The sequence below is a fragment of the Drosophila sulfurigaster genome, chromosome 2R, assembly GCF_023558435.1.
Source record: "Drosophila sulfurigaster albostrigata strain 15112-1811.04 chromosome 2R, ASM2355843v2, whole genome shotgun sequence".
Lineage (NCBI taxonomy): Eukaryota > Metazoa > Arthropoda > Insecta > Diptera > Drosophilidae > Drosophila > Drosophila sulfurigaster.
The window spans coordinates 5,085,122-5,095,294 of record NC_084882.1 but is presented as its reverse complement, the minus strand read 5'-3'; the positions used below and the strand labels follow the sequence as shown (position 1 = coordinate 5,095,294).

The window sequence follows — 10,173 nt, the reverse complement described above, 5'->3', positions numbered from 1 at the left end:
TATCGAAACTATTAACGAAATGGATATATCGATAAATTTATTGAATGTGTCGCTGCTACTTGGGGACTTCCAGAATCGAATAAATTTTGTGTAACAATTTTTTTTTTTAAGAGATTTAGTATTTTCTTAAAACCTTCGTTTTAAATTTTTTATACTCAACAGTTAAGCTTTAATTCGGATATATGGAATAGTTTAGTATATTATTCTTAAAAATATCAAAACAGTATATTTTGAAATTCAACGGCCGGTCACGTTGCTTATGTCACATACAATGTCCCAACCACTGAAGCACCAGGTAATGTTGATGTTTGCATTTTGTTTAATAATTGTATGGAATGGTTGCTTGTGTAATAGGTGTTGAGTGTGTTCAAGAAATTGCACCGTACACGACAATATGTGTTTCATGGTGATAACCGAGCCTTATTGGAGGGCAGGCATAAAATAAACGACTCATTTCGACAGAACCGAAGCGAGTCCAATGTGGAGGAAATTCAAAAGGTAAATATTTAAAGAATAATATAATGTGAATTAATGTCAATTTTATGCAGATGATCAAGTTAGCCATCGACGTAGACCATGAGCTACGCACTAATATAATACAGGCAGAAAAGCGGAAGGATGATGTTTACGGTGAGTGCCAGGCAATTATTTAAAACATTTCTTATTAATGGCGTGGTTCCTCCACAGAACTTCGAATCACGCCAGAGACAACACGCCTAGACAATGTGGTATTCAATCCCGATGCTGTTATTGAACCACCACGAAGGCGAAAAGGTGATAGGGCCTCCAATTGTTGTGGCGGAGCTGCAATGGCTGCATTAGAGGCCGAAAAGAAGTAATTGTACTAGATGTGGAACCAAATTGTATATTGTTAATAATAAACTATCCAACTATTATTTCTTGTGCTTTGTTTTGGACTTGTGTTTCTTCGACTTGGATTTCTTGGGTTTCTTTTCCCTCTTTCTAGGTTCTGATGACGAGGGTGTGCTGCCTTTGGAGCTAGCGTCCGAACTGTCATCAGTTGAGGATGATTCACTGTCTGAGGATTTGCTGATCTTGGCACGTTTGGATTTCTTTTTTCCTTTTGTTGAACTTCCAGACCAGTCCTCCTTACGCCTTCTGCTGTTGTCATCGACCTTGACGTTTTCTTGCTTTCTGTGTGTACTGTAAATATAGAATTCAAGTGTTTACACGCTTAATGCATATTTTATTATACTCGTATAGTTTACCTTTCATCCGCATCTCTTCTTTCAAAGCTATGATCCAATTGACTTCTATATTCGGTCGAGTAATTATTACCCTTGTAAGCTGATGATGGGTTTCTACGATGCGAATCATAAGATTGCGAATGTCGCTGATAATGCAGATCTCTTGATCGCGAGCGCCGCTGGTTAGATCGCTGGGTGGGCCGGTCCTTTGATCGGGAACGTCGCTGGGTAGGCCGATCCTTTGATCGGGAACGTCGCTGGGTAGGCCAATCCTTTGATCGGGAATGTCGCTGAGTATGCCGATTTCTCGATCGTGATCGGTACTGAGTAGATCGATCCCTTGACCGTGATCGTTCTCTATGACGTCGAGCGTTATCATCTCTTGATCGATGACTATCTTTCTGTTCTTGGTGGCGAAGCTCACGAGCCTTTCTACGCTCCTTAGAACTCATTCGGCTTCTCTGATTATGCTGGTCGTACTCAGCCTTATTCCGTCCATCTTCTCTGGTTTTATTCATATTACTATATCCATTTTTCTCTCTCAAATTATTGAAATCCAGCTTTCCATCAGAACCCACAACACCACGGCCTTTACCGCGCCAAGTCACCTTGGATACAGATTGCGAGAAGTCGACGTGAATACGTCGATCATCGATAAGCACATTGTCCATTTTAAAATAGGCTGCTTCACATGACTTCTGGTTGTCGAACTCCACGAAAGCGTATTGCAAGGAGTCACCTGTTTTGCGATCACGTATTACCTCGCATCCCTTTACGACGCCAAACCGGCTGAATATGATCTCCAGGTCATCATCGGTTGTCACGGGATTCAGTTTGCATACAAACAGAACATTCTCCGGCGGCGCCATCTCCGCATCTGGTAAATCACCCACTATTTCAAGAATTGTAGCACGTGCTTTGGCTTCACGCTCAGCCAGCAATTCTTGCATTTCCTCCATGGTCTTCCCGTCGGTGTCGTCGATGTCCTCATCGGCGGCAATGCGTCCATTCTTCAACCGCTCTGCACTGGGAGACGGCGAACGGCTGGGTACTTGAAAGCCGCGTGGATTGGGAAACGGATCCTCGAGCACAACTGTATGGGTGATACGTATGTCTTGATAAGGACGGAAGTTATCATCGACAATGGCATCGTTTAGACTGCGCAGCAACTCGTGTCCCTCCACTACCTCACCAAAAACGCAGTGAGTCCCATCCAGAGAAGTTAGATTCTCACCAAGCGTGAAGAAGAACTGTGATGCCACAAGGTTTTTGCCAGCACTGACAAATGAGACCAGTCCGGCGCTTGAATGATGAATCTTCGGTATGTATTCGGCCTCAAAGAAACGCTTGTGTGCTCCCTCCACAACACCCCAAATGGAGGAGCCGCCATCTCCAGAGCCATTGGGGTCGCCCGTTTGCGCTATGAAGCCTTGTTGCACCGTGTGAAAAAGGTTGAAGTTGTAATACTTTAACTGGCATAGCTTTATGAAGTTCAGGCACGCAATTGGTCGCTCGTCTGTGAACAGATCCACCGTCAAGTCGCCCAGTGTAGTCTCAATGACCACAGACATATTTCACGGATTAGGGCAAACTTATTTTGTTTGCAATCATGTACCGAAAAGACAGTGGTGTAAAAGTGTGACCACATTTAAAAACAACAAAATCTCAAAACCAAAATAAAACATCTTGTAACGTAATTTATCGTAGTTCTAAATAAAATAATGTTGTGAATTCCTATTTATACAATTTTATTTGTTATTATTTATTTGGTTCACTAAATTGATCAAAATCGATAGCTTATCGAGCAAAAACATTCGATTTTTTTATGAATTGAGATTTCAAAGCCATCCCTGATAAGTATTGTGGGGTCGCCATTTTGGATTTAAGAAAAAAATTGTGAAAGGTTCTCGGCAAGCATTCAGTAATAACATACGTTGTGAAATCTGGTAGTCATAAAATATTTTTTTCTGTCGATAAAATATTAACGTGTGCCGTAATTTAATTTTTATGCGAGTGTCTTTATAATTGCAACTAAATATGTTAGAAAGTGGCAAGAACGTCGCCGAGTTGCGTGTGTGTGACCTTAAGGATGAATTGGAAAAGCGCAAGCTTGAGACCGTCGGTCCAAAGGCAGTGCTTATCGAACGTCTTCAAAGGGTACTTAATCAAAAATTGTAGTTAGCAACGTGGTATTTAACTATCTAATATTTTAGGCATTAAAAGAGGAGGGTATAGATCCTAACACACATTTGATTGTGCCGGCCGCAAGGGCAAAGAAATCATTACCGAAACCAATTGAGTCCGACGTTCACATTAAGGAAGAGCCAGTTGACCCAGAAGAGGAGAATGAAGAGGCATCTGTTGAAACTGTCGCAAATGCGGATGGTGTGGATAATCCTCGTCATGCCGACGATGATGGACATGAAATTGATCAAGTTGGTGATGTGGATGATGAATGCGTTATTCTAGATGATGAGGATGACGACGATGAGGAACAAGAAGCTGACGACGATTACGGCCGCAAGAAGATATCTACTGAGGAAGATGCAGATAAAGAAGACACCGCCGAAAAAGGCGAAGAAAAGATACCTACAGACAATGAGCTGCAGGAAGAAAACACAGGCGATACTGTTAACATTGACAATGATGAATCTATCAATCTTACAATTGGCGAGGACGAGCAGCAGCTCTTGCACGATGAGGTAATTAATCGTTTAATATATTTGAATAATTGTGTGGGCTCATATACAAATATCATTGCAGGCTCCTGACGACAAATCGATAAAGTCGGGTAAGTATATGTTTAAATTTAATTTTATACAACTTATTTCAATATTATCATAACTAAAAGCAGTTTTATAATTCAAACACTATCAGAAACTATGAAATATAGTCTCAACCTTTCGTAATAACATTTCAGTTGCATTTTAATGATCCGGTTTAAATTTGGTACACTCTTAATTTTTTGAATTTCCGTCTAATTAATATAATATTTTTAAATTATTGCGATAATCATATAGTTATTTCAAAATTTGATTTTTACATCACCATAAACTTAAATTAACTATTTGTGATCTGCAATATTGACATTTCCAGGAAAAATTTACCTTTTCATAAGTCTTAAATTCTAAATTGAATGAAATAAAAAATAGTGAAAAAGTAACATACCAATTACACAAAGCGATACATCAATAAAGAACCGTTATTTTTCTAGGAAACTGATAGGGTTGAAATAAGCTATGGTACTTTTTTTTCGCTATTTTTTGTTTTTCAATAATACTAAATAGTAAACAGAAAGAGAATAAATGAAAGAATATCTTTTTGTTAAAACTTTAAACTAAAATCCTGCGATCAAATAAATTCAATACCTATTTAAGTTGCCAGTTGGTGGTGATTGAAATAAGTTGTGATCCACAGTATATCAATGTTAAAGTAAAATTCACAGTAAAAAATGATTGGTGTTAGAAACAACGCAGGGCAGCATATCTAAGATTTAGTCTATATCCTTTTCCCCATATCGTCTTCTATTAATTTTTTGTTAACAAAGTGTGAATAAATACAAATATGTTGATGGTAAGAATTTCACGTTCGCGATGTTACGTAGCAAGTATTTACAAAATTGTAAAATACAAAAAAAACCAATAACAATACTTCTTAATAGTGCTTACTAATAGAAATCTATATTACTTTATTGAAAAGTCAAATATCATTTCCGCGTTCCACGTTCGCGATCTAGGGTTTTTCATTCATATAAAATATAGAAAAAAATAGAAAAACAATTTTTTTTTAAGAGAATGTATATTTTTGACATCATTTTTTTCGTTTAAGGACGTACGAATGTCACGTTCTTGTGCATTTCGATACTGTAATTTAATTTTATTAACTTTTAAATGTTCCTAATTCCCATTTTAGTAAAACCTGCCAATAAATTAGAAAAATTGAACACATCTAAGGATGTGGACAAGAAGAATCACAAGGAAGACGAAGGAACTCGCTTAAAGAAAAAAGATGAGAAAACCGCTGAGAAAAAGGACATCAGGTTTGTTGATGAGATCTATCTATTCTTTATTATCTTTAATTATTATCGTCTAAGGTACATTTGATTGATTTTCAAGTTTATTTTAATAATTTCACAGAGCACAGTTAAATTTATAAAATTTTGGGAATCCAATTAAAAATGTGCGAATAAAGTGTAGTTCTTCGGGCTTAATTACAATAATTACACGGTTTTATAAACATTGGGGCTCGGGGTATCTTATTTCGATACCTCTTGCTTGTGTTTATACCCGCTACCCATAGGGTACAAGGGTATTGTAACTTTGTGGCTCCAGGAAATGTATGTAACAGATAGAAAGAGGCATTTGCGACTCTATAAATTATATATACTTTTGATCAGCGTCAACAGCCAAGACAATACAGCCATGTCCGTCTGTCTGATTGTCCGCATGAAACACTGGATTTCAGAGACTTAAGAGATAGAGCTATAATATTTTTGTTTTTTATTATTACTGAAAATTTTGTTGCGATCAGATAAAAATGGTCGAAGTCATTAAAGAAATTCTTTTGTACATATGTATCATATGTGTACATATGTACATATGTATCTTAGTTGCTTTGGTTGACAGTTCGGTATATTTTGCACTCTGGTATATTTTGAATGTAGTACTGTACCAATATACCAAATAGCATTTGGTATGCTTTTTAATAAGTATCTTTGCGGTATGTTAATTCGCTTTATTTTAAAATGAATAGTGCATTGTTTTGATTGTATTCGAAATGGATAGCAGCTAACTCACAGTCGCACACTCGATCCTCTATGTCACGTAGAGTTTGTTGTAAATAAAAACAAATTGTACTTAAATTATTCAGAGAATATTTCGAGTGTAATTAATGTACCATATATATTTATACCTTCACTAAGTAGCGTATTATACACAAGTTTGTCAAAATGGACACTGGCACGCATGACACTGTTATAATTAATATTTTGTATTTCTTTGTTAATTCTTTTCTATGTTTGTCACGGGAACCCCGATCAGTGATCAAAAATTGGCATCCAAATCCTCAAGTCAAAAAGATGATAAAGGTAATTTTAGTTATTATTGCACCAAGGAGATCAGTGTTTAGTAAGGTTACATGCGTAAGTTGAATAGGAAATGCATGAATTATATAAAAGCTTTCAAAAAACATTGTGTTGTGTAGTGTGCAAGAGAGTGTGAATTTGGTTGGATACTGGAGAGGACCAAATTGATTGACCAAAAACTCACAAACGAGAAATCGAAACAAATTTGAGTGAAATTTGGCTTGAATTTAATTGTGAGCAAACCTTTAATATAAATAATAATGATAATACCTTCGGAGATACAACGAGAGATCACATAAGACGACATAAGACGGTTTTTGATGACGATTATCCATCCCAGGCGACTTCTCAGCTTCACCAATATCAATAAATCTCGGTCAAATTTACGTTAACTTATGATGCTGATGTGAAGCTTGACAATGGAACTGGATGTGGCGTACTTGGACAACATTCAGGACAATGGGTGGACCTAGGACGCATATATTATGGATTGACAGCGGCGACATCATCAAGCTAATAACTTCGATCAAGCAGCGGCGGCTAATGGCATTTTCATCACAAAGACGACGGTGGCTTTCTTTCAACGACATTCATCTTTAACGTAGGAGGAAGACAGCTTGAGCATTTGCAGCAACCCAATCAAATTCACACTCTCTTTGCGTTCTAAGCGCGTAGTAAAATAATGACAGTATAGTTAGTTATGTTCGTTTTGTCGATAATTCACGAGACTTCAGCAAGCAGCTACAACTATAAAGTGTGCGTTTAAAGTGCTTCCCTTAATGATCAAAACAAAACCAATACCAAAACTGTTAACCAGTTAAAGCCACTCAGCTCTGACCATAACTCTCTTCCAATATTGTTATTATTTACATGGAACTTGCAGAAAAATCATCGACAGCAGCAGCAGTAGCAACAGCAGGTACAGCAACTGCATCATCGGGTGCCGCTGCCAACAAAACGGGATCCGGATTGGGATCGAGCGGAGGCACAGGTGGTGCTAGTGCGTCGTCTAGTTCAGCTGGCAAGCAGGCTCTACTTTCACGCAATCTATGGGTATCTGGTTTGTCCACGCTTACACGCGCCAGTGATTTGAAGGCCATATTCTCGAAGTTTGGCAAAGTTATTGGCGCCAAAGTGGTAACCAATACTCGCACTCCAGGCACTCGTTGTTACGGATATGTAACTATGTCCTCGTCAGGAGACGCATCACGCTGCATTGAGAATCTACATCGCACGGAGCTACATGGACGCATTATTTCCGTGGAACGCACCAAGAATGAGATTGGCAGCAGCGCCAGCTCATCGAAGGAGTCCAACAGCAAGGGCAGCAGCAAGGCTAACAACAAGCCCAGTGATGCCAAAAAGAAGGACGACGATAAGAAATGTGGATCCAAGGGTTATGGCGTTGAGGACAAGAAGGGTGGTGAAGGTAGCGCAGATGGCAAGAGTTTGGGTGGTGAATCCGGAAGCAAGCGTGATGGCAAAGACAAAGACCGCAACAAGCTACGTGACGAAAAGGACAAGTCTTTGGGTGGTGGGGACAAGCGCCACGAACGTGATCATCGCTCGGGCACGGGACACAAGTCTCAAAATCGTGATGGGTCTAACGAGCGGCGTCCGGGCCGTCATCCACGAGACGTTGATCGTGAGATACAGCAGCGTCAACGTGAACGCGAGAGACGCCAGCGCGAGATGTTATCTTACCAGAAGATACGTGAGGAGCGGGAACGTCAGCGATTGCGTGAACGGGAACGTGAGATTCGCGAAGAGGAGAGACGACGTCGTGAGGCTCGAGAGCGCCAGCGAGTAGAGGAAGAACGCTTGGCTGAGGAGCGACGCAAGCTGGCTATCGAGCGGGAACGCCTTGAGCGGGAGAAGGCAGAACTACTACGTATGGAGCGGGAGCGTCAAAAACTGGAGCGTGAGAAAATCGAGCTGGAACGCCTCGAATTGAAGCGTCAACAGATGAAGTATGATTATCGTAAACGCGTTGCACACACAACGCTAAAAAAAACAACAAACACCATATATTATTTTTACATATTCTCTGAAAGGCCTTTGGCAAATTCGGGCAACAAGTTGCAGCCACCGCGTTGTCTCTTCAACCTACATGTAACTGCCGGGCAGTGTAGGCAAATGCTTTTGCATTGCATTGATGTGGATGCAACTGTAAATGAGAACTTCTGCATCGTAATCTCTTATATTCCTACATACATATATTAAGATATGATGAACTGTTCGCCTACTTTTAAAATGTTGTTAATGTATCATATTTTTGCTTTTTTTCATCTTTCTAAAATTGCCACTTTTGAATTGGTATTCAAGGATTATGGAGTCTCGTGATGATCCTGTTAAGCGTTCTGCAAGTAAGCGAACTGATGATCGCTACAACGACGCCTCAGATCGAAAGCGCTCTGCAGTCTTTGATGCACCTCCGCCGCCGCGCTTTGATGCCTCTTTGGTGAGCTCACGAAAGTAAGATCATCGTTTTTACTCAATGCATCTTCGAAATGTATTCAATATTAAAATTTTTGTTTGCAGTACTAGCTCTTATGATAAAAAGCACGATGATTATGGTACATCATCAAGTTCAAAGCGCAGCCTTGAGGACTATTCCAGCTCAAAGCGTTTGGAGTATTCAAATAAACGTGGGGATTATGGTAGTACCACTGGCACCAAACGTGGTGCCATGGATGATTACGGAGCTGTGCCCAGTAAGCGTTCCGGGGGCAATGATTATGTGTCCTCCAGTTCCAAACACGATTATCAATCGTCGACAACCAGCAAACGTGATGATTACAAGCGCGAGGTAGAAGTCCGTCACTTACCAGTTTCGTCCGGTGGTGTTGGAGCCAGCGGATCAAGTGGTTCATATGTTCACAAGAGTAATAGTGGGGGAGTCACAAGCTCCTATGTACACAAGAACAACACTGGCAACGTGACTAGCTCCTATGCTCACAAAAACAATACAAACAGCGGCTCTGGCGGTGGGCGCTACAATGATTCCGATCGCAGTAACAACTCAAATTACAGACGTGGTGGCGTCGATGATACCCATAGCATGTCGCAGTAAGTTACAGTAGGCAACAAACCTAAATTTAAATGACAACTAATAACTAACGCTTTTTTTACTTTAGTGGAAACAAGAGATACGAAAACTCGACTAGCAGTGGAGCCGCCGGCGGCTATGGAAGCAACTCGAATAATGTGAATATTTGGGCGCCTTCTGGTGGAGGTAGTGGAAGCGGTCATTTGGGTGGTAGCAGCGGTCCTTTGAAGTCATATACCAATAATGGAATGTCATCAAATATGCATGGTAATAATTCGTGGCAGAAGTCTGCCCCAATTGAAGACAACAATTGGCGCCCAATGACACAAACACCAAGCCGCTTTGATCGCACTTACAACGACCGCTCTGGAGGTTATCAGGGAAATAGTGGCGCTGGCGGAGGCATGTATGGTGGTAGTCGTCCAACACAGGATCGCTATGGGGGACAAGTGGGACGTTATTAAATAACGCCATTAGAACACACTTATAATTTTCAAGGCAATTGAAAACATTTTTTTGCCCCACAATCTTAATAACCGTAACTTTTAACGCTCTCGTTTATGTTAATTTTTTATAGTTCTATTGATTAAGCATCTAGATCTACATTAAATATCATTAGATGTACCACCTAAATGAAAGCGAAGTATATGTGGGAAACGGGACGGTAGTTCATGCGAAATATAATCATGATAAGCTTGATCTAATATATTACAATTTCTAAACATTTCGCACAAATAGTATTCGTTTTACTAGACCGGTATAAGCCAATTTTATTTGCTGTTTTACAGAAGCGCACACAATTATTAAAGAATAGTTAAATTTAGAAAAGGCAA

At 39.8% G+C, this 10,173-nt stretch overlaps 3 protein-coding genes across 5 annotated transcripts; 2 read left to right on the top strand and 1 right to left on the bottom strand.

Annotated features, from left to right (window-relative positions):
* The first annotated feature begins 144 nt into the window (after positions 1–144).
* Positions 145–896, top strand: LOC133836048 (complex III assembly factor LYRM7). The gene is made up of 4 exons (XM_062266330.1): positions 145–295; positions 355–498; positions 549–630; positions 688–896. Exons 1-4 carry the CDS (start codon positions 260–262, stop codon positions 837–839), a joined length of 414 nt encoding a protein of 137 aa, XP_062122314.1. The 5' UTR covers positions 145–259; the 3' UTR covers positions 840–896.
* On the bottom strand, positions 846–2,931 carry LOC133836040 (peptidyl-prolyl cis-trans isomerase sig-7). Of its 2 annotated transcripts, none has more exons than XM_062266320.1 (2): positions 1,230–2,931; positions 846–1,164 (listed from the first exon to the last, which is right to left on the bottom strand). In XM_062266320.1, exons 1-2 carry the CDS (start codon positions 2,777–2,779, stop codon positions 894–896), a joined length of 1,821 nt encoding a protein of 606 aa, XP_062122304.1. In that variant the 5' UTR covers positions 2,780–2,931; the 3' UTR covers positions 846–893. The 2 variants fall into 2 exon arrangements, with proteins under 2 accessions (XP_062122304.1, XP_062122305.1); XM_062266321.1 differs by having other exon boundaries at positions 846–1,155.
* Positions 2,932–3,086: 155 nt separating this feature from the next.
* LOC133836036 (SAFB-like transcription modulator) lies at positions 3,087–10,039 on the top strand. Of its 2 annotated transcripts, XM_062266312.1 has the most exons (9): positions 3,089–3,365; positions 3,422–3,910; positions 3,972–3,999; positions 5,121–5,247; positions 6,248–6,294; positions 7,175–8,261; positions 8,617–8,766; positions 8,833–9,360; positions 9,429–10,039. In XM_062266312.1, exons 1-9 carry the CDS (start codon positions 3,246–3,248, stop codon positions 9,802–9,804), a joined length of 2,952 nt encoding a protein of 983 aa, XP_062122296.1. In that variant the 5' UTR covers positions 3,089–3,245; the 3' UTR covers positions 9,805–10,039. The 2 variants fall into 2 exon arrangements, with proteins under 2 accessions (XP_062122297.1, XP_062122296.1); XM_062266313.1 differs by lacking the exons at positions 7,175–8,261; positions 9,429–10,039 and having other exon boundaries at positions 3,087–3,365; positions 8,833–8,978.
* Positions 10,040–10,173: the final 134 nt, after the last annotated feature.

What these genes read in the sequence shown, in the direction of transcription:
- LOC133836048 (XM_062266330.1), top strand. Translation starts at nt 260, where the DNA reads ATGTCACATACAATGTCCCAACCACTGAAGCACCAG. An exon ending in CCCAACCACTGAAGCACCAG is followed by an intron (nt 296 to 354) that starts GTAATGTTGATG and finishes CTTGTGTAATAG; the next exon opens with GTGTTGAGTGTGTTCAAGAA. An exon ending in GCGGAAGGATGATGTTTACG is followed by an intron (nt 631 to 687) that starts GTGAGTGCCAGG and finishes GTTCCTCCACAG; the next exon opens with AACTTCGAATCACGCCAGAG.
- LOC133836040 (XM_062266320.1), bottom strand. Translation starts at nt 2,779, where the DNA reads ATGTCTGTGGTCATTGAGACTACACTGGGCGACTTGACGGTGGATCTG. An exon ending in AGAAGAGATGCGGATGAAAG is followed by an intron (nt 1,165 to 1,229) that starts GTAAACTATACG and finishes CTATATTTACAG; the next exon opens with TACACACAGAAAGCAAGAAA.
- LOC133836036 (XM_062266312.1), top strand. Translation starts at nt 3,246, where the DNA reads ATGTTAGAAAGTGGCAAGAACGTCGCCGAGTTGCGTGTGTGTGACCTT. An exon ending in AAGTCAAAAAGATGATAAAG is followed by an intron (nt 6,295 to 7,174) that starts GTAATTTTAGTT and finishes TGGAACTTGCAG; the next exon opens with AAAAATCATCGACAGCAGCA. An exon ending in GATACCCATAGCATGTCGCA is followed by an intron (nt 9,361 to 9,428) that starts GTAAGTTACAGT and finishes TTTTTACTTTAG; the next exon opens with TGGAAACAAGAGATACGAAA.